This window comes from Globicephala melas, chromosome 6 (assembly GCF_963455315.2).
Source record: "Globicephala melas chromosome 6, mGloMel1.2, whole genome shotgun sequence".
NCBI classification, from domain to species: Eukaryota; Metazoa; Chordata; class Mammalia; order Artiodactyla; family Delphinidae; genus Globicephala; species Globicephala melas.
The window spans coordinates 99,270,841-99,292,849 of record NC_083319.1 but is presented as its reverse complement, the minus strand read 5'-3'; the positions used below and the strand labels follow the sequence as shown (position 1 = coordinate 99,292,849).

General features: G+C 43.0%; 1 protein-coding gene across 2 annotated transcripts in view; it reads right to left on the bottom strand.

The window, feature by feature from the left end:
• Window positions 1–644: 644 nt before the first annotated feature.
• Window positions 645–22,009, bottom strand: part of XPO7 (exportin 7) — an 85,534-nt gene continuing 64,169 nt past the window's right edge. For both annotated transcript variants that reach the window (XM_030832560.2, XM_030832562.2), the window contains exons 12-28: window positions 21,282–21,475; window positions 20,721–20,826; window positions 18,264–18,399; window positions 17,674–17,747; window positions 16,436–16,516; window positions 15,448–15,511; window positions 14,927–15,035; window positions 13,845–13,951; window positions 11,472–11,560; window positions 10,626–10,733; window positions 8,352–8,434; window positions 7,964–8,178; window positions 7,594–7,732; window positions 5,589–5,749; window positions 4,156–4,254; window positions 3,489–3,616; window positions 645–2,252 (exon numbers count right to left, since the gene is read on the bottom strand). In XM_030832560.2, coding sequence (XP_030688420.1) covers window positions 2,159–2,252; window positions 3,489–3,616; window positions 4,156–4,254; window positions 5,589–5,749; window positions 7,594–7,732; window positions 7,964–8,178; window positions 8,352–8,434; window positions 10,626–10,733; window positions 11,472–11,560; window positions 13,845–13,951; window positions 14,927–15,035; window positions 15,448–15,511; window positions 16,436–16,516; window positions 17,674–17,747; window positions 18,264–18,399; window positions 20,721–20,826; window positions 21,282–21,475 — 1,987 coding nt within the window. In that variant the 3' untranslated portion in view covers window positions 645–2,158. The remainder of the gene's footprint in view (window positions 2,253–3,488; window positions 3,617–4,155; window positions 4,255–5,588; window positions 5,750–7,593; window positions 7,733–7,963; window positions 8,179–8,351; window positions 8,435–10,625; window positions 10,734–11,471; window positions 11,561–13,844; window positions 13,952–14,926; window positions 15,036–15,447; window positions 15,512–16,435; window positions 16,517–17,673; window positions 17,748–18,263; window positions 18,400–20,720; window positions 20,827–21,281; window positions 21,476–22,009) is intronic.

Sequence of the window (22,009 nt, the reverse complement as noted above, 5' to 3'; positions counted from 1 at the left end):
TTTGGGCCAGAGACCGAAACAGCAGACAAAGGTAGCAGTATGTCTAGTGGACAAGAGTGGCTCTCTAGAGTCTGTGATTTTTGAATACAACTCTGCATTAAGGTACAGGTAGGTATCGCAGAACCTTAATACTTTTCAATGTTCCTGGCAACTAAATTCTTTAACACCTAGGCACTACATAGCATGGGGGATGAAGAACAGTCCCTGTTCCTGGTAGTGTTCTTCATTTGACAGTTCTGGCTCATGAGGTCTGCCAAGTATTTTGGGGGATAAGACTTATCCTTGAACTTGTCGGGGTCTAATGAGTGAAACCCAGCCCACATTAAGGAGCATATGTCAGAACATTAACTAAACTGGGATTTCTGCAATTATTCTTTCTTGGTTACCACCTGGAAGCTCGTAAGTGGCTTCACTTTTATAACTGTGGACCCAGCACATTTTTTATATACAGATATATATCAACTAAATGAATCCTATTTTTAAATGACATTGAGTCAGACTTAGTCCAATGAGAAGCTAATTTCACAAGGTTGAGGGATGCCTGTCACCCACTGGCTTTTAGGAATGCATGTTCCAAACATCTTCATGAGTTCAGAGTGAGACATGTCCCTGCAGACACACTAGACTTGATTGCTGAAACCAGGTCAGTAGAAACCATTGAAGTTTATTGGCGGTCACAATGCTTACACTGTATGCAGCAAACACCCTTACAAGTCTATCCGCAACCTGATCACGCAAGAAAGGATTCACCACACAGTCGCCAGAGGAGAAGGAAAAAAAAATTAACAGGCTTGTTTCTGGGGGTAGAGGAGAGAAATAAAAAAAAAACCTAATTGATGAGTGTCCCATGGGCAAGAGCTGAACTAGAGATGCGTACAACTAGCAGCAACAATTGTGGAAAAAGTACAAGGCAAATAGCTTTCTCCATTAATTTTCCTCCGTAGGTTAATTTTTTTAATATTCAAAACATTTATTATGGTTTTCATTTTATAAAAATGTATATTTTTAAAGGGGTGGGAGAATGTTAAATACTTCATGCTAGGTAGACCTTGTTATTAAGAACCCCTCCGCTGTAGTAACTTCCCCCAGTTCATACATTCACGAGTGCAGGGTACATATATAAATATCCACACGCACACATCCACACACACTGCCTCGAGGGCTGGGGAAGACTAAACGTTATTGGCCACACACGACTGGGCCTCTGGTGGACTCATCCAGATTGCTCAACAGGAGAGCAACTGGCTTAATTCCTTCTCTCTGGTCTCCACTTGTACAGAGACCGAGAACCCTAAATCATAGAGTTACATCTGGCTTTTAAAAGCAAGAGGCATATGTCTGAGGATGGGGATAAGCAAAGTGGGAAAGAGGATGAAGCTAAGAACACCAAACACTTTTAGCTGGAGTTGTCTGTCACCGCAAGAGGCCAAGGGACCTAGGGCAGCATCTAGGTTGAAGGGGGAGGGATGGTGCTCCGCATGGCTTAGAGTTCCTAATAACAAGGGTGATACAGTAACAGGAAGTGATAATTTGGGGGGCAAGGAAAGGGTAATAAGAAAAAATATACATTTGGAATTTTTACTTTTTTTTTCTTTTTTTCTTTTTGCCTCTCTACACTGTGTCACTAAATATATCTCTGCACGTTCACACATCCTCGTCCAGTAAAGCTTCAGGCCACCAGAATACACATTTTTTCCTCACTCGCATACATAACCCCTCACATCAGCATTGGTGCACTAGACTCTGTAAAAATTTTTCAGTCACACTTTGTTTTTAAACTTGAGTCAATATAAACCTTGTTCAAAATGTTATGAAAAAATGTACATGTTTATACAAGGCAGGTTGTGACAGGACACTGGGGTTCTTTCCCCGTGGGCGGCCCCAGGAGGAGGGGGCTGGAGTCTCACACATTTGTGTCTCTATCTCCTCCCACCACCCTTCCCACCCAATCCCCCAGGAACCAGCAGCGCCCTGCCCCCCCTAGTGAGTGCACTCACACCCCTATTCCCTGGGGAAGAAGCTAGTTGACCTTTGCCATTTTCCCCACACCCCTGGAGGAGGGGGCCGGGATCAGCCAGGCCCTCTCCATTGTAATTGTTCGCCCCTCTGGGCCAGACCAAAGGGACGCTGCTCTGTACAGGTAGAGTCCAAGGAGGTGTCAGCTCATCATATCATTGCTATTCACGCCGTAAGTGGAATTCTTCATCGAGTCGTTGACTTCTCGACGGAATGCTGACAGATTCTGGGTGAACCTACAGAGAGGATGCATGGAGGTTGGGGGAGCAGGGTGGAAGGGAAAGATCTTTGCCTAAAATGTTTCTAGCAGACAAGTGGCTACTGAGAGGCAGAACGTATGAATCGGTTGTTTCTAAGGTCAGTTAATCTCAGTCTTAAGACTTTAAGGGAAAGTTTGGGCTAGTTTTGCACCCCTTTCTACCTGACAACTTCACGGCAGGCCTCGAGATCTGGTCAAATCTGGGGCTCTGAGGATCACCTTGGGTTCATGGCAGCACAAAAGGAATCTCACTGACAGAGACGGGAAGTAACCCTCACGAAGTGAGAGCTGGGAGAGGATGAAGCTGTCTCATTTCTTAATGCCAAGAGACCTGTGCTGTCCAGTATGGCAGCCATTAGCCACACGTGGCTGTAGACCACCTGAACTGTGCTCAGGGCAACTGAGGAACTGAATCCAATTAAAAGAAATTTAAAATTCAGTTCCCCAATCGCACCTTAATTAAAATGCCATATTTTAAATTAATTAAAATTAAAGAAAATTTAAAAATCAGTTTAGAAAAACCTGACGTTCAATTCAGTTATTGGACAACTTCTAAGAATGTCTGGAACAACTTGAGTATGGGAATCTAATTGCAACTGTAAGTTTTATGAAATCTAAATACAAATCAAGTATTTCCGATGAAAATGTAGCACATGGGGCTTCCCTGGTGGTGCAGTGGTTGAGAGTCCGCCTGCCGATGGAAGGGACGCGGGTTCGTGCCCCGGTCCGGGAAGATCCCACATGCCGCGGAGCGGCTAGGCCCATGAGCCATGGCCGCTGAGCCTGCGCGTCCAGAGCCTGTGCTCCGCAACGGGAGAGGCCACAACAGTGAGAGGCCCGCGTACCGCAAAAAAAAAAAAAAAAGGTAGCATATGAATTGAGATGCCCTGTTAAGTGTAAAATACACAGGATCTTGAAGACTTAGTACAACAAAAAGAATCTTAAAATTCTCAATTTAAAAATATTGATTACACATGGACACATTATTTTGGATACATGGGTTAAATAAAATATATTAAAATGAATGTCTGTTTCTTTTTACCCTTTTTAGTTGTGGCAACTAGAAAATTTAAAATTACTTTGTGGCTTGCTTTTCTATTAGGCAGCACTGCTTTAGACGGCCTCTAAAAGACTTTTAAGGAGTCTCCCTCATTTCAATGATTTGAAAAGTAACACTTGCCTAGGGTTTCTTGCCAGAGCCTTCTACACTCACCTGTCTCTGTTTTTCGTTAGAAGATTTCGCTCAATGCCTTCCATCAGGTTTTCGAAACACAGATGCATAGCCTGCTGCTTCTCTGGTGGCTGGCTGTTCACGATACTGTTCCTTAGGTCAGAAAAATACTGTAGGGCAAAGTGGGGGGGGGGGCAGTAAGGAGAGAAGATGGGGAAAGGCTGACTAGCCCTCCATCATCTGCAGAGTGGAAGGAGTGTTCTCCTCCAAGAAATGGAATATCTATTAAAATTGGATACTTGGTTTTTCTTAAAGTTCAAGCAAGCACCTGTAGGATAATATATCTTTATCTTACTTAAAAATCTAGAATTTTAAATTTGTAAATGCTGTGAGGGTCATCTGATCCAGATTCTTCTTTTATAGGAACCTCTAGACTTATTTATGTCTGTTTATGGCAGAGCTGGAACTAGAACTTAGGCCTTAGGTGCTCTGATCTCTAGGTATCTTCTCTCCTTGTCACACTTCCTCATCCTTTCCCTTTTGTCTGAACTGCCACAGGTGCTGACTTCTAACCGTTAAGTGATTATATGCCTTTCAGAGCATGAATAGGACATGCTCAGAGAATGGGCCACTTTCCCTCTTTCACCACCGTAGGGTGTTGCTGTAAGTGTTTCTCAGTGCCCTGGACACCAGGGAGCTGTTCTCTTACCTTTTCATTAAGTAGTATCAAGCCGAGTAGGGGTCGGGACATAGACCACTGGTTCCTACAGTCTTCGAAGATGATGATGTTCAGCACCGTTGACAGCATCTGGAAATGGAGAATCTGAGGCAGTGACCTAGTGTGTGGCTACTCAAGATAGAATTACAGATTCCAAACAGAGGTGTTTATTAGGTTGAAGGTCTTTTCTATCTAGAGTAAACCAGACGAATATTTCATGAAGCTTCATTTAAATCTTCTATTACAAGGTAAGTTTTGTTTCTAAGATATATCCTTTCTTGTTCTTTAAATTGGTTTGAAAATTCAATTAAAAATGGGCCTTTCCAGTTAACCTAGAGTTTTGTGGGTAATGGGATGGGTCAAGGAAATGATTATAATAGGCAAAATCACCTTGCACTATAGCTCCCAGGATCTTTTCTCAGAAGAGAGAGCTTTATAACATTTTGGGGATGTTCACTACTCCTTTAGAGAACAACGTAGACAAAGATGAGATTGGTTAAAATATTGGCTAAAAGTCTACTTCCGTTGATTCTTTTTCCTTATGTATTTTTATCTGGTATATTCCTGCAAATCTTATTTTTGAAAAGATGTTGCATACAAATAAAATTATGGTAAGCATATGGTTTGATCTCCACATGGTCAGTTATCTCTTTTTGTCCTGCACTTTTTTTTTTTTTGCAGTACGCGGGCCTCTCACTGTTGTGGCGTCTCCCGTTGCGGAGCACAGGCTCCGGACGCGCAGGCTCAGCGGCCATGGCTCACGGGCCCAGCCGCTCTGCGGCATGTGGGGTCTTCCCGGACCGGGGCACGAACCCGTGTCCCCTGCATCAGCAGGCGGACTCTCAAACACTGCGCCACCAGGGAAGCCCCTCTTTTTTTTTTTTTTTTAAATTGAAAGCAAAGGTGGTACAATCTATTTTTGGCTGCGCCATGAGGACTGCGGGGATCTTAGTTACCCAACCAGGGAACGAGCCCACACCCTTGGCAGTTAAAGCTTGGACTCCTAACCACTGGACCGCCAGGAAATTCCCTGTCCTGCACTCTTGTTTCTGTTTTGCAAGTGGCAGTACAAGTTTTACAGCTGGATACTGCTAACTCATGCTCCATTTACAGCAATGGATGAGCAAAGTCACTGTCACGGAAGGAGGATAGTGCTCATGGGACAGGCCCAAGGCATGGGGGTTATTGTGACACTCGGAGAACAATTCAGAATTTGATTTTTTCAGATTTTCTATATCCATATCCAGTGATTACTCAGGTAACTGAAAATCCACTGCAATTTTAAGGTGTAAAATTCACCTTGGCAGCATTAACCAGGTGAGATGTTAGTCAGACTCTTCATCTTGCCTGGCCTCTCCTCTCTCACAGAGAGCTTCTCCCACCGTGGGACACCCACACTGCCTCCTAGCCCTCATACTCCTTACCTGCTGGATCATCTCTGGATGCTGCTGCATGATATGCAGAAAGCGGTCACTCTCCTGGTTCAGGGGCGTTGTCCTCTTCTTGGTGCTACGTGAAAGCTGCTTGAAGAGGTATGTCACAATGTGGTCCAGGCAGGAGCAGCAGCCTGTGCATACCATGGTGTCTGGAAGAAAGGGGGGAGGGGTGGAATAGAGCAGGGATACTAAGCTGGTCATGGTGACTCGGGTGAACATAAGTTGCCCTTAGCTGAGATCCCACAGAGGTCCCCAGTCAGACTGGGAACTGTGGTCAGTGCAGCCAAGACCACGGCTTGGGATGCTGCCTGTTAACCTCTCACCCTCATCATACAGCAAGGTCCAATTCTAAGTTTGAAAATGAGCCTGTCATAATAGAGAACAGTATAAACAATATTGAAATTATTGACTCAATATGATGTGGATTTATGTCTTACGCTTCATAAAAAAATATCAAATAGCTTACAATATAGCAAGTATTTTTATTGTGCCAAACATTGTGCCAAGGACTTTACAGGTTATCATCTCTATTTCATCCTCTTGAGAACTCCAGGAGGTAGGTGTTCCATTTTACCAATGAGTAAACTGAAGTTTGGAGAGGTTATGTGACTTGCCTCCAGGTCACACTGCTAGTCACTGGAAGAACTGTGATTAGAATCCAAGTCTGAAGTGTGAGCCTATATTCTGAGTTACCTGGGTGACTGTCACTAAACTAATACAGCCTATCAACACCTACAGTTCGTTAGAGTGGGGCACTGTAATATTTGTTTATCTATAGCATCTCCGGGGGAGTGTGTGGTGGGAAGCTGCAGACTTGTCTATTCATTTTATTAAGGGGACACTGCAGCACAGCCTGCAGACAGAGCTGACTAGGTGAGGCACAGGCCACAGGCCTAAAAGAGTAAAGCATGCTGCTTCCGTTCATGCAGAGGTCCCCCTATTTTCAAGAAGCTAAAAAACAGCCTTCCAAAGCAGGGTCTGATACCCCGGCTGGACTGTTCTAGATACGGCTACGCCCCCTGCTGGAGGTAAGTGCGTATCAAAGAAGTGGCCCAGAGCAGAGGTGTGGCTAACTCACCACAGCAGACAATCCAAAGTCATTCTCTGTGCATTGGCAATATTTTGTGATTATTTTGCAGTTGACTTAATCTTCCTATTTATGTTTTGCTCAGCCTAAGATAAAAATGTACTGTATTCTCTGAACACATACACACTGACTAAGACTGCTGGAATGCAGCGTGGTAACAAAATGGTTGACAAGAACCAGGTAGAACAGGATGAAAAAACTTATGGAGCTAGCTGTGTAAAACCTTCCACTGCCCTAAGGATAGAACCCAAACATACTGATATGGCTGAAGGGCAGCCTTTGTGATCTCCAGATTTGCCCCTGCTTCTCTCTCTCCCTCCGGCTTCACTTCATTCCCCCTCTTCTCTTCTGCACGAGTGTGCCAGCCATCTGGATTTCCTGGGGGTTTTTTTGCCAACAGGTGCTAGTACTTGCGGTTCCTGCTGCTAGGAAGCTTCTTCCTCCACTAATCTGATAAGGCCGGTTCACCTGTTAGGTTTACGCTTTGATGCCAACTCTTTCAGCCAGCCTTGCAGGACCCTACCTCCTCAAAGCCAGGAGTTTAGGTATTCTTCCCGAGCCCTCCCACAGCACTCCGTACTTACCCTACTGCTGTGTGTACACAGGTAAGGGTGGTAAACAGGCAGTTGTCTGTTTACATGTCTATTTCATCTACCAGATAAAAAACTCCTAAAGGACAGGACTGATTACTGTACCCTTAGTGCCAAGCACAGTGCCTGGTCCACAGGAGGGCATCACTAAGTATTTGCTGCCTGAGAACGTACCCATGAATTATACACTCTGTTGTTAGGATGCGCTCCCCAAAGCAGTAATCCTTTTGGATGCTGGGGCAAGACTCTCCTTCTGTTTAGCTAAGTGGTAAAAACCAACCAACCAGCTCACCCGCCCGCCCACCCAGGTGCTTACCAAGTGCAGTAAGTCCTTCAGAAATGGAAGAGAGAATATACATGATGACATGAGGTTCCAGGCTTGCAATAAAGTTCATGTGGTCCTGGGTCAGGACTTCCAGTAGTGAATAGTAAGACTGGCTGAGCTTGGGGTAATCCTGTGGGAGAAGGAGGACGAAAATCGGCTTAGCTGCTGTGTACCTCAGCATGTGTGGAGCAAGATCTTCAATAAAATAGCTTAGCTCCCTTCAGACGGGAAGACAGAAGACCTAGGTGGAGCCAGCTTCTAGTTCTTCAGAGAAACATTCAATCATGGTCTCAGCAGAAAAAAAAAAAAAAGACTGACATGACGTAGGGCTCGGATCCTGTCAACGACGCTTAGGGCTTACCAGGAGGTCGCTGTGGGGAATAGAGAGAAGCAGCTTGATGAAGGTCTGTAGAGCATTGTCCAGGGCATCATCCCCATAGAGACGGAAGACTCCAAAATTGACGTAACTCCCACTGAGAGCAGCCTTCAGCATGGAGAAGCAGATGGAGATGCCCTTGAGCTTCAGTGCATAGACCTGATCCTTCGGGACCTCTCCTAGTGTCAGGATGCGATTGCCTGGGTAGACAAGATATATATTTACTCAACCACGTGGTAACTGACAGTTCACATACTGCCTCAATCCTCTTGGCACCAGCTGGCGCTGTGACACGAGCGTATGAGACCCACACTGCAGAGGGGTGACTGAGCTGGAACTCACTTCCAGGGTTCTGCTCCTCTTAAGCACTTACCATACATTGTTATCATCTTGCTGGTTTCTCTGAAGAGTAAGATGCCATTGGGGGAAGAGACATCAAACTGGAGTCGCTGGGATCTGAGCAGAGAACACAGAGGAGACAAAGTCAGAGGTATGTTGCTGGAAGACTAGGCTACTTCAGGCTCTCCCCTGAGTACGTTAGGTGATACTTTTTGCACGGAGACATGCAGATTACTTATCCTAATGTGAAATAACCAAGTTAACCCAAGATAACCAGTGATGTAGCTTGTATCTTGAAGACCAACATACTAGATTCAAGTTCTGCTGCTCAAGCTGAAAACGTTTAAAAGAAACAAAGAAAATGAGGCAGTAGATAAAATTATTCTCTTAAAATTCTCAAGTTGCTTAAAGTTTAGCTTTTATCATAGTCACTTCTTGGTCGTACTAACTCACAGCCCTTCAGACTTTAATCTACATTCACCTTTACAGCTTCAGTAGCAACTGAAGGAGGGGTACGAGCATCGTGTCCACTTTAGAAGAGGAAAAGCTGTAAAGGAACTGAGAATGTTACAAGGGGAGTGAGGTCAGGAGGGCAGACGATGTCAACAACCTGAGTTTCGGGTTCCTGACTGTGCCCTAGACCAGAGCTCCTCCTCCTTGGTTTGTTCTCCTGCTTAATGAGCGTCACGGACCTCATGGCTGCTAAGGTCTCAAACCCAGAAGTCCTCTTGATTCTTTCTTCCTCCCCTCCCTACACAGAATCCATCAAGATCCAGCTCTACAATATGCCCTGAACCCACCCGTCTCCCGTGTGGTCCTTCTGCTTCCACTCCTGCCCCTGTAGTCTCATTCTCCACATGTAGCCAGAATGAGACCTTTAAATAATGTCAATGATACCATTTTAATTCCTGCTTAATATACTCCAGTAGCTTCCCGTGTAATGAGAGTACACGCCATTCTTCACTACTGCTGTACTAAGTCACCACACGATCTGTCTGACTCGTCGCCTACCTTGACCTCCCCTCCTTTACCAGGCTCCAGCCAGTGGCATTCTGCTGTCTCAAGTCCCAGCAAGTTCATCCCATCTTGGGACCTCTGCAGTTGTTTTCTGTTTAGAATGCTTTTCCTCCTTATCCTTGCAGGGATACCAGAATCTTTCTGCTCATTCATATTACCTTCTCTGAGAGGCCTTCTCTCCTTCCAATTCCCCTCTGTTTTATTACCTTATTTAACTTTTCATAGCATGTACCACTGTCTGAAATTATCTTCCACACTTTGTTTTTACTGTCGTCCCCCCAGAATGCAACATCTAAGTGGGCAGAGGTTTTGTCTGGCACAATCGAGATGAAAGTGCCTAAGTGGCAAAGAGTAGATGTTCTTAAATGTCTATTGTATAAATGAACAAGTCTTAACTATAAGCCTCATGGGAGGCTATAGCTTCTATGAATATTACCCACTTCTTCACTAAGACAGTTTTAAAAATTATTAATTCTCAGGGTGCCTTAAGAGGCAGATACAGACCTGAAATCCTAGTGAAGTCAAGGTGCTAGAGTTTTCTTTCCTTTCCATCCCTAAGTTGCTGGGCAAATCTAGAATGTGGTATTTTGGAAATCTTTCTCACTTTTAAGATAAATCTTTCAGCTGTAATCTGCCTAACAAATCCCTTTCTGCAGAAAGAGTGTTGAGTGTTCTAACATGTCTGCATCCCTCTCAATAGTCTCTATGAAATGTGAACTATAGAATGTGATGGACGTGGCACCATCGCTAAATGTTAACTTTTATACATGTGGGCAGGGAAATCAGAATTTTGGTTGCCAAATTCACTTCTCTTAAGAGTGGCTATCTTGAGACTTTTTTTTTTTTTTTTTTTTTTTTGCGGTACGCGGGCCTCTCACTGTTGCGGCCTCTCCCGTTGCAGAGCACAGGCTCCGGACGCGCAGGCTCAGCGGCCATGGCTCACGGGCCCAGCCGCTCTGCGGCATGTGGGATCTTCCCGGACCAGGGCATGAACCCGTGTCCCCTGCATCAGCAGGCAGACTCTCAACCACTGCGCCACCAGGGAGGCCCCTTGAGACTCTTTTTAAAGTGACTTATTTCCTGCATGCAGCTATGGCATTGTGTGGTTGGGGACACCCTTCTTTCAAACAAATAAAAACATACACTATAATCTTTTAGAGGTTTTCAAATTTTGACAGCAGTGAATCTTAATATCTTCCACAATCTGCTGAAAACACTAGATAAAGCAAATTATCTTAGGGATCGCTCAGATAAAAGGGCAGCTGTACCCTTTGAAAATCTCCCTGCTTACCTATTATGAACCAATTCAGCCATTAGCTTGAGCACAGGTGTGGTACAGGCTGGATCATGGTACCATAGCTCAATTGCCCGCTGGAGAATTGGCATGTAGGATGGGTAGCTGTAAATGAAAAGCTAAGGAAGAATTCTGAATCCAGAAAGGTACAGAACTTACAATAATTTCTCAGCACTGGTCAAGCACAGTCTACCAAATTGTAGTTCTCTAATTTCCCGTCTCTTCCTTGCTAATCTTAAGAGTCTTTCTAACCAGAAGGTGCTAAAGCGATGTGTGTCCTTTAACTTGTAATAGGCATCTAATGACACGTTGTAATTTACATAATGCCTTTCTACTGAGGAGCACAATGTATTTCATATTGTTCTGTCCTCTTACCACTTCTGTAATGTGACAGGGAAGCAGCTAGTTCCTTTACCTAACTATCCGAGAGACAGAGGCACTTAGATTTGAAGTGATTTGTTCAAGGTTATGAAGTTAGTAAGGTCAGACTTTCTAATTCCTAGTACAGCCGTCTTTTTTTAGTAGACTGTAATGTCTCTCTTTTCTAAGTGTAGCAAAATTCCCATGCAACAATTCCACAGGCATGTGTATAACTGGGACCCAAAAGAGAAACTGAGAAGCCACCTCACTCATTTCCCAATCTCAGTGACCAAAGCAGGCGGCATCATATTATTGGACCACTGTGGAATGACAGCTTACAAGACATATGGCAGGCCTTCTGGGTAACTCTTCACCTTCTTTTGCCTCACAACTCCTTCCCCCCACCTTCCCTGATGACTTCATCACCCATTCACACTCCAGTCAAGGCTTGCTGTGGTACGCTCCTAGTTTGAGTTAGGATACATCCATTCAAACAGCATCATGAAGCTGGTCTTGGCATTGAAGGCGAAAGCTATCCCTCTCAGGTCTCTTACTAGGCCAACTAGAGTTCGCTGTAGTAGAAGGCAAAAATATGTTAAGATACAAGAAAAACCAAACCTGTAACCACCTGATGGGGATTTCACATATCCGTAATCAAATTCTTCCTCCCATCATTCAACAAATACTCCTTCCCAAATATTCTCAATCGATCTCTTCCATACTAGAATGGAATCTCTTCACTTGGAAAATTGATTTTGGAAGCTTTTTATTCCAAGAGAAAGGGATGGTTCCTGGCCCATCATGGCAAAAATAGAGGCTGATAAAATTTTAAGACATTAATGTGACAAATCATATGTAAAAAGTAGAAAAGCAAAAAAGCTTATTCAAGAAGAATAAGGGGAAAAAAAGGCAAAAAAGTACATACAAGAAGAGGGAGAAGAGGCATATTCCTAAAGGTCTGGTCCACATCTAATTACAAAGGTGCCAGTGCCACAGGAATGCAAATGTAGACTCCGCCAGAAGCAAGACAAGAGTCTACAGGTATCTGCCCTTTGGTTGGGGTGTCTGGAAATTAGACTGATGTGCCGGATCTTGGACCTATAGAAGTACTAATAGTATACTTTTACAGAAAAAGAGTGAGACCCAATGAGGTCAAATAATTTGCCCATAGTTGTGCTGGCAGGTGGCAAGAGGGCCAGGATTAGGACTTACAACACCAAGACTCCAAATCCAGTGCTCTCTTTCTCAGTAGAACTTTTACTAGTGGGCTCTGAACAGCAATAAAAGCCCTTTCAAAAGCTAACAGTCGTCAGTAGGCACAGTTGGGTATCCTGACTCATTTATCAAAAATGTCTGCACTTCTGCTAACAGTCTGCTTTAAGCAAACAGTTCTATTCCTGAACAGATACCATAAGCTCAATTTTAAGTCTAAGACATGGGCAATCTAAAAGACTTGTTATATGAGGCACGACAGAGATATGGTGATGGTTGTAGTTCATGGCCAAGGTGGTTCTTTCATTAATTTTACTTGTTTTTTGATGGGGGAAAGGGCTGATATTCACTGATATCCCTCATTTATCCTTGACAGTGGTTGATACTCTATCCTGTTATTGATCTGTTCCACATTAACCTTAGCTTTGAATGGTACCCATCTCAGACCCCAGAACGCTGAAGTAAAGAGAAGCGAGTTGGGCAAATGGTGTTGCTCTCTGACTTCCCTGCTAATCTGGAGAGAGAAAACTAAGAGGCTTTCTAAAGATGAAAAAGGAGAATTTTAGAATGTCAGGTAAAGTCTGGCATTTTGGGGGGCAATACCCCTGAGCCATCTGGTGGGTCTAAAATTCAGTATCAGTGTCATTATGAACACTGCAAAAAAGTCCTACAAATATTAATAGTCTAGTGTTTTCTGGTTTTGGTACAGAGATCTATAGGTAAAGAGAGCAGGTGTGCATGAAGTAAAAAGATGAGGAAAGCAAAAAACCAAGAAATGACCATTCTGACAGCCAGAAATCAATAACTAAAGGTAACTTTAAAATTCCATTTGTATGGAAATTCACAAACCCTTCTAAATGACTCGTGGGTCAAAGAAGAAATCTTAATGGAAATTAGAAAATACAGAGAACTGAATGCTAATGGAAAATGTTACCTACCAAAACTTGTGGATTCTGGAGACCTGTTCCACAACAATATGAATATACTTAATGCTACTAAACCATTCACTTAAAAATGGCTAAGACAGTAAGTTTTATGCCAATTAAAAAAACCAAAACCAAAACCAAAAAGTACTTGTGGAATAATATACCTAGAGGGATATTTATAGTTTTAAATGATTACATTAGGAAAGAAGGGCTGAAAAGTTAAGAAGTTACAACCACAGAATAACACCAAGGAAAAAGTATGAAGATAAAGAGTAGAAATGAATGAAATACAAAACACAGATAAAATGGAGCTAAAACAAAGCAAAAAGTAACAAATCTCTGGCAAGACGTCTAGAAAAAAGAGAGAAAGCACTAATAAGCAGTATTGAAAATGAAAAGGGGGCATAACTAAATATACAACAGAGATTAAAAAGGCAATGAGAAAACATATAAAATAACTTGATGCTAATACATTTAAAAACTTAGATAAAAAATCCTAAGGGCTGTTTTAAGAACACACTTTAACATAAAAATAGAGTTTATAAACTTACACTGGTTCTTCTATTTCAAAATCCTTGGAGTCCAAGAGATTGAGTAAAAAGTTAAATTAGTGGAAAATTTATGGATAAGCACTATTTTCTGCAGTGCTACCCAATCAAGTCTCTCTCAGGGACTGCCCTCAACTAGAAGCTGATCAATCAGTGGGTGAAGGACTCACCTTTGCCTCTTGCTCGTTGAAACTATTAGTACTAAACATCTGGGCCACAGCCTCAAACGCTGCTGTGAGCGGCAGCATGAACTGCTCATACTGATCTTCATCCTCTCCTGCAAGGAAAACAAGCCGGGGTGTGACCCCAACAGAAAAAAAGCAAGGCTGTGTATGCATGGAAAATAAGATGGTATGACAGATGAGCAGACCCAAGGATAATTCAGAGGGGGTCCCTTGATAATCCCAATAGGTACTAGTAGCAATTTCAGAATAAAATGTATGTATAGAAATAATTTTTAAACTAGAAAAATCGTCACGGCAGAAATCATCTAGTCCGGGGATGCCCCAATTTTTTCAATACTGAGATTCAATATCGGAGATTCTGATGTGTACAACGTACTATGTTGCTTATGTTTCCTTAATTGAGAACTATAGTCAGTTGAGAAAGGACTGAGGCTGGGGTATGAGAACTAGATGAGACTTGAACTTCATTCAGGCGCTTGTGGAGAGGCCCTTCTTTTTATACCTTTCTTTTTTTTTTTTTTAAGTAATCTTTCGTAAATATAGAAGGTTTTATAATGTAATTTTAGTAGGATTAAATTTAAATAGCTAAAAAATTATGATACTATTAAGCTTCAGTTTATAAGTTGAGCCCAAACTGCTAATATCACAACCAGAGCCAGAAAGGTGCTTAAGCTCTCCTGGTTCACATGTGCCAGTGAAGTGGGTACTGAGGAGTGCTGGCCGGCTCAGGTGGGTTGCACCTCAGTGTGGGAGGAGAGGATTATCTGGCTAACAAGATGCATTTAGGAATTCTCAATTCCCTTATTTTATAGATGAGAATTATGAATAGAATTTTAGAACCACTGCACATCAAATGAAAACTTCAGACTCATACTGTTTTTCTCTTCCAGTTACAGGGACCATGATAGCATGATCTGTTCTTGGTGAAATCAGACTGTCATTTCAGCTAGTTTTGTTACTGTTGAAACAACAAAAAAGACCTCCCCCACATCTAGTTTTCTAGCCTCAAGTGAAAATTTAGAACCATGCCAGATTACTTCATGAGCCTCTAGGACTTATTGCAGTACCTAAATCCACCATGAGGAGACGCCCAAGTGCTGTGTAGAAGGTAGTTCGACACCGCATGTCTGTCAGGTTGGACTGATTGTTAATACCCAAAAATGAAAAGTGCTCGCTCTATTGAAAAAAAGAAAACAAGTTAAAAAGATAAAAACATGGGTCAGAGGTAGAATGCAAGCCAGTAATTTCAGAATTACTGAGCCCTTTCAAGCTAATGGCTCTATTATCATTCCTTAAGGGTGTAAGGGGTATTAAAATTTTTTTAAAAAAACTATTGTTATTGTTACCTACAACTAACTTATCTCCATATGAGTAACAGTCGGTGACTTCACCATAACTCAGGTTATCTGGATCCCAAACAGCAGCTCTCACGACAGTAAGTGTAACCTGGCAGTGTGACAGGAGTCAGGGCACAGCCTTTGGCGGCAGCAGCGCCAAGGAGCTCAACTTAAACATCTCCCTTGTTTGCTGAGAGAGTGTGTGTGTGTGGCTGGAGAGCAGAACCAGGACGAGGGGCTCAACCACTCACCGTGTGATTGTTCAGCATGAACTGTACCGCACTCAGCTTCACCAGTTTCCTTACACTACTGTATGTAAAGACAAAGGAAGAGGGTCAAGGAAAGTGTGATGCAAACTAAGAATCTTTAATGCAGGATGCGCACTTTCTAGGTTAGAGTACTATGAATTCCATACCCAGCTATCTTATTTTTCTTAACCATTTGAGTATGGCACTGCCAAATGGGAAAAACAGGTGTTCTCTTTTAAGCAGAATTTAACTGATTAGTGAGAGAATACCCATACCAAAGTCCTATCTGTAAGAAAAGAGATAAAACTCAGCAGTTTCCCCCAAGAATCATGATATCCTAGAGTAGCTTTTCTCAATGGGGCTTCTAAGAGAGAATTAAGCCCTAAAGCCCACGTCAGGCATCCACTGTGTGGTGAATTAACCTCTCTCCTATGCATTTAGAATGAGACTAGCTATGTACGATCTTTGGGAGAACTGAGAAAAAAGTCACTCAGATCATTTTTATAGGGTTTACTTCTCTTGCAGACCCCTGGTTGTGAAAGGCTGTCTTAGAGCAATTCAACCTTTACAGCAGACTGAGTCCAAGTCAAGAGGAAGTGTAGTGGCTACTTTTATTGCAAAGTTTGTAATCAGGCAGCTTCTACCTATAAGCTGATAGAAAAATTCAGATGGACTTTGCTGCCACCTATGCTAAAACCTTGTTTACAAAGAGTGTGTACCTATCAGACAGACCTGTTGGGTATTTCTGGATCTTAGAGATAGACAGGAATTAATCTGTGGTAGACTATTAGCTTGTCGGTTGGCTCATTTTTTAGGGTCTGGAATTATTCCTGGATTCTGTTTGGGTATTGTCTTTGGTTCCTATGAGAATGGAAGATACTTAGGTACACATACAGCTAAATTAAAAGAGAAATGGAGGAGGCCATGATCTCTAAGACTGTGGCACTCCACAGTTCCTGTTTCGCCCAGAAGCCAGCTTAGAAAAGGATATCCAATGGAGAGGTCATTGAGAAGCTGTAGTGTCTTGGAGGTGATTGGTTCACAACGGCCCCAGTACTTCAGGTTGGTGATGCTGGAGGACAAAAAGAAAAAAAAAGCAGGAGACACTTTTGATGTGCCTGGTATCTTTGAGAGTTGGGAGAAGAAGAAAATCATCCATCAAGAGTCACCACACATCTGCATCACCACTTCACAGACATCACAACCACAAAAAATGGGTATAAAATCTCCGTACTTACATTTGGTTGACTAGAAAAATTATCCTTCAGATAATCTTCACTACTTGGTTCCAAAGCTACACTGGCCCATACCCAGGCCCTTGGAATTCTGGGGCACTCCAGGGCTGATTTCTGCAGCAAGGGTAAGAGATTTCTGCGGCAGTGATAACATGCAGACGTATGCAATTCTGCACCTGCACCATCCACTGTCAGCTGCAGAATTCTAGTAGCCCTTGCTTCTGGGTTCTTGGCTGGCAGAGTCCTTTAGACCCCCTTTGCTTTTTTCATCTTAAATGATTAACCAGCTCATGGATACGAGTGTTTAGGATTGGGATGGTTGGAAGGAGGCAAAACGTCACATTGCACACAGCCCTGGGTAATATATTTATTTGGCTCCTAATGTGTGCTTTGATAAATTGAGCTCCTAAAAAGGGGGAAATGTAAACAAAGGGGCATAACTTAAAAAACAAACAAACAAAAAATAAAAAAGGGCCAATCAGGAGCTCCAACTTTGATGACAATCCAAACAATAGCACTAGATTTTGGAGATTCAAGACTCTCGAAGGGTGTTATGCTTCTTGAGAGGAGTAAGCCTTGTTTTAGAGTGGGGCTCTGCTCCTGGGGGCACACCTAGTGGAAATCAGTGCCAGAAAGTGAAAGCCCACTCTGGGCATCCTGGCAGCAGGGTGATCTGGTGAGGAGCTGAGCACCAATCGCTGGGGAGGAAGGTCTGTTTTGCTAATGCCATGGCAGGGCTTCACCCGTGATTCCAGAGGCTGTAGATGAGATTCTGTGTGAACAAAATGAAATCCTTGCCTGTACAAGCCTGGAATGCTCTGGGGCCGGGCCATATCTCTAAGCACAGCTTGTCACACACTCAAATGCACAATTTTCTGACGCAAACGATCAATGCCGGAATACCAAGGCACTGGCAGCACAATGCCAAGATCACATTTTACAGTTGCAACAGGATTGCAAGGGACTCTTGCTGATGGCAAGCCAAAACACTTACATTTTTCCTATGAAGACGCTTAGGACCATGGTCTCATCATTCAAGCCCAGAACTTCTGAGAGTCGGCGGTACAGCTGGTGGTGTGTTTAGGGAAGAGAAAGTAACCAGAAAATATGGATTAGAAAAATCATATCCCAGTATTGTTTTGTCCTCATTCAGGAGCCTAAGATATAAGAAGAAAATGGACAACAATGCTGGGGAAGTCTTTACTGAAGGAATGAGCTAGTTTCTAAGTATTACTAAATACTGGATAGATGCTGAGTTATCTTCAACCCTGAAATTACAAAAAGACTGTCAAAACCTTTTGTTGTTCTGAACATCAACTCATGTACAGAGACTGAGAATTGCCAATTTGGGGGAGACCAACAGATGTTTTGACTGGTCATTTATTAAGCACATGAAGTACTAGAAAAATGGACCCAATTTTTTGATGAGTCTCCCCAAATTCTACAGGCCAAGAGGAGCTATTTGGTTTATCCTGATACATGAAATCTGGAGATTGTATCTAAACTGCTCTCTGTCATTTCTCTTAATCAGAAATGCCACAACCAGAAGTGAGAACTAAATGGAGCCAACTGAGAGTCTGTTACCTTAGAGGATTTCTGCACCTGGTCCCCAATGTAGATCTTACGAAACTGTTCAAAAAAGCTCAGCATGGCCAATTCTAGTTTCTCGTTACCCGCCTGAGCCAAGCGAGAGTCTGTTAGGTTCATCAGCTGGAGCACCCTAGAGGTGGAAGAGCAATGATTCTCTCAACAGCAGGATATCCTGGTCACTGCAGAAAACCAACCTCCCCTGAAGTAGGCACACGTCCCCTCTCCTCACCCATCCTATTGGAAAGGCATTCTCTGCAGGCTCTAAGCTCCACTGAGGGAACAAAATTCTCCATTTCTGACCTACAGGAACCTCAGCCGAGGAGTATGAAGGACCGGTTACATGTTTAAAACTTCCAGTCGCCCGAGACTGTAGATGGAGGCAGAACTCATAATTGCTTAAAAATAGTGGAAAAAACACTAGTACCAGGGTTATGGTCATCCTTGAAACTTCTGTGAGACCCTGGGTAAAGCAATTTATTTTCTGAGCCCCACTTCCTCATTTATAAAATGAGGTCAATTGGACTAAATACCAGTGGCTCTCAATCTTTTTTCTCATGGAGCCATAAAAGGAAAGGAGACACATGAAGGACGATGTTCACAGGCAGGTGACACTTCCAGGGACCAAGAGCAGATATGCTACCTGTGACTTCATCCCTCTTCCCTGCACCCATCCCCTCAAAAGAAAGCATACTGGAATGCTGGGATGAATAAGAATGATGCGATTACAAGTGAGTCACTTGGCATTTTGATAGTGAAAATAGGTAACAAACTATTTGTGACATCATGAGTGAATTGGACTCATTCATCGTGTTGGAACACTCAAGTTGAGAACCAGTATATGAGACACTGTCTAAACTCAATCTATATTATGACACACAGTATCACAGCAGGCTACAGAATCAGAAAGGTATTGGATTTCATCTTTATTAAATCTTTGATCAACTCTTCAAAAAATGCCAGTGTGATATGCCGTGGAGACTTTAGTCAGGATTAAGGCACCTAAGGGCAGATAGGCATCTGACAGATAAAGTGGGGGTGGAAAGAGACCAATGGGGATTTTCAGAATAAGAATAAAAATTATGGATTGAAATGTCTGGGGACCAATAAATTCTAAGGCATCATGTTAAAATGTGTTTATCTCTAAGGAGAGCATCTGAAAGTTTAGAACCCTTCAGGGTAGCAGTTCTCTGCAAGGTAACAAAACCACTTTCATAAAAATACTAAAACATTATTTGCCCTTTCACTCGCATTCTCACATGAGGGCTGCAGTGAGGTTTTCCAGAGGCTGTAAGACATGTGATATCACAACAGACTGAATGCAGAAGCAGAAAGGAGAATCCAGCTGACTTCTACTATGCCAGACATTAAAACAAAGCCAGTTTTCTCATTCACTTCTTCTGAAAAAATAGTTATTAAAAACAACATTATGGGGCTTCCCTGGTGGCATAGTGGTTGAGAGTCTGCCTGCCGATGCAGGGGACGTGGGTTCGTGCCCCGGTCCAGGAAGATCCCACATGCCGTGGAGCGGCTGGGCCCGTGAGCCATGGCCGCTGAGCCTGCGCGTCCAGAGCCTGTGCTCCGCAACGGGAGAGGCCACAACAGTGAGAGGCCCGCGTAACACACACAAAAAAAACAAACAACAACAACAAAAAATAAAACAACAACGAAAAAACATATGTTGACATAAAATGGGCTTATTGTTATTTTTAAACAAATTCATAAATATTTTAAAAACTTCTCAGTTTTACTTTCTAATACAATAAGTATCGATAGATATAGCTTACATAAACAGAAGCTCTTTGAGGGCCTCCATACTTTTTAAGAAGGTAAAGAGTCCTGAAGAAAAGGTTTGAGAACCTCTGCAGGCTATTAAAAAGTCCTGCCTTTTTATTTCTATGTTAAGTAAAGTTTCAGAAATCACTAAATGCTCATTTACAGGTTTTTAGTAAGATTAGAATCACAGACACGAAGTAACTTGAGATCCTGTATGAGGGAAAGTGTATGGTCAAGAGATTTGAAAGGCTGTAGAAATTCTGTAATTCCATTTTTGGGGATAGTTGAAGACCCACAGCTTCCTATTAGACTTACTCTGGTAAGGCAAAAGCAGTCCACATTTCATTAACTCTGAGGTGCTGCACTTAAACAGAACTAAAAGCTACTCTCCACTCTGTATCCAATATGCTTAATTCTATATCCATCATTTCCTTTGCTGAATTATTGCAGATGGTTTTTTAGTAAGGACTGCAGGCATGGTTGTTGCTGTACTTAATAAAAGGTTTGAATTTGAACTTGTAACAGTTCTTCATGGTCAATCAGCTTAGATTATATTTATATTCTATAAATGGGGAGAAATGCACTAACAGAAGCATGTCAAGTTCCCTGGTCTCACGACCCAAAAGGGGGTGGGAGGGTCATAGCAGTGAAATAGGAAGCCTCCATGGGAGCACTTACCGACAGACAAGCTCACCGTCCATAGCATCTTGCTCATCAGTGCTGGCAAAAGAGACCCGGCCACCAATCACTGCACCAATGATATAAACCAGCCACGTCAGCCTTCCTGCAACAGGAAGAAGACCCATTAGTGTCACCACCAGTGATCATTTCATGAAGAAATTCCACACTGTGAGGTTCATTTCTTACTATGAGCTTCCTTAATCTCAAGAAACTGAAAAAGTCATAAAGTTTAACTTTTCTTCCAGAGAATAGCTACTCCTCTGCTCCGGTAAGGGTGATGCCAAGGGCGAAATTCATTAGATGACCAAGGCTCCCCTATCAGACAGGGTCGTTATTTTTACAGTGCAGTACTTTCTTAAAGTTAAACATACCCGCTGCAGGTATGATTTCAGGTGCTCCTCCCTAGTTCCCTGTGGCATTTATTATCAAATATTCTTTTGTGTGTATGGAGCTAACTGATGATGGAAGAATTCTGGGGGGAAGGGTGAAAGAGAGGTAGCAACGAGCGAAAGCGTGCTGACAGCACCTTCTGCCAGGCCCAGTCCACTGTCCACTCACCCTCCTGCACTGCAATGTCCATGGGGCTGGCGCTGGCACTCTGGAGCAGCTCCTGATAGGACTGGGCAGACTGGTCAAACAACTGCACGAGGAGTGCACACGTCTTCTCATATTCACAGCGCCCGATTGTAGACAGCTGGTCCAACTGCTGCTGGACCAGACCTGTATCCTCCAGGGGATCTTCCAGTCCATCTCTACTCCCAAGGGAAGAAGGAAGGCGCTCTCTTAAAATATGCCTACTGATTTCTCTGTCGCAGCAGTTCTCCTTCTCCATTTATCCACCCCGTACCGTTGTAGAGGCCCAGATCCCAACCCCACTTTTTACCAAGGAAGGAAGGTGTCTCAACCTAGCATCAGTCTCCTGTAGGTATGCTCTGCCCATTGGTGTCCAGTCTTCCAATTCCCAGTTGCTTAACATTTGTCTGCCATGATCCTCTCAGTCCTATGCTTCTCACCCCTAAAAGCTCTTGGTTCTCAGCCTCTTGTTTGTTCCTGACTAAGTAAACTTTGTGACTACAAGTAACCTGTCCCTTGTGTGAGGCCACTGTGACCACATGTGTTTTGGAATTCAGAAATCTTCAGATTTTAGGGAGGCACTATGATGCTTCTACCATGTAATACGAACCCTCCCTGGGCTGTGGCATGTCAAATACAATATTCCTGTAGCAAAATGTATAAATATTATGAATAGTCAAACGAAGTAGAATTAAAAAAAAATGACTATAGGG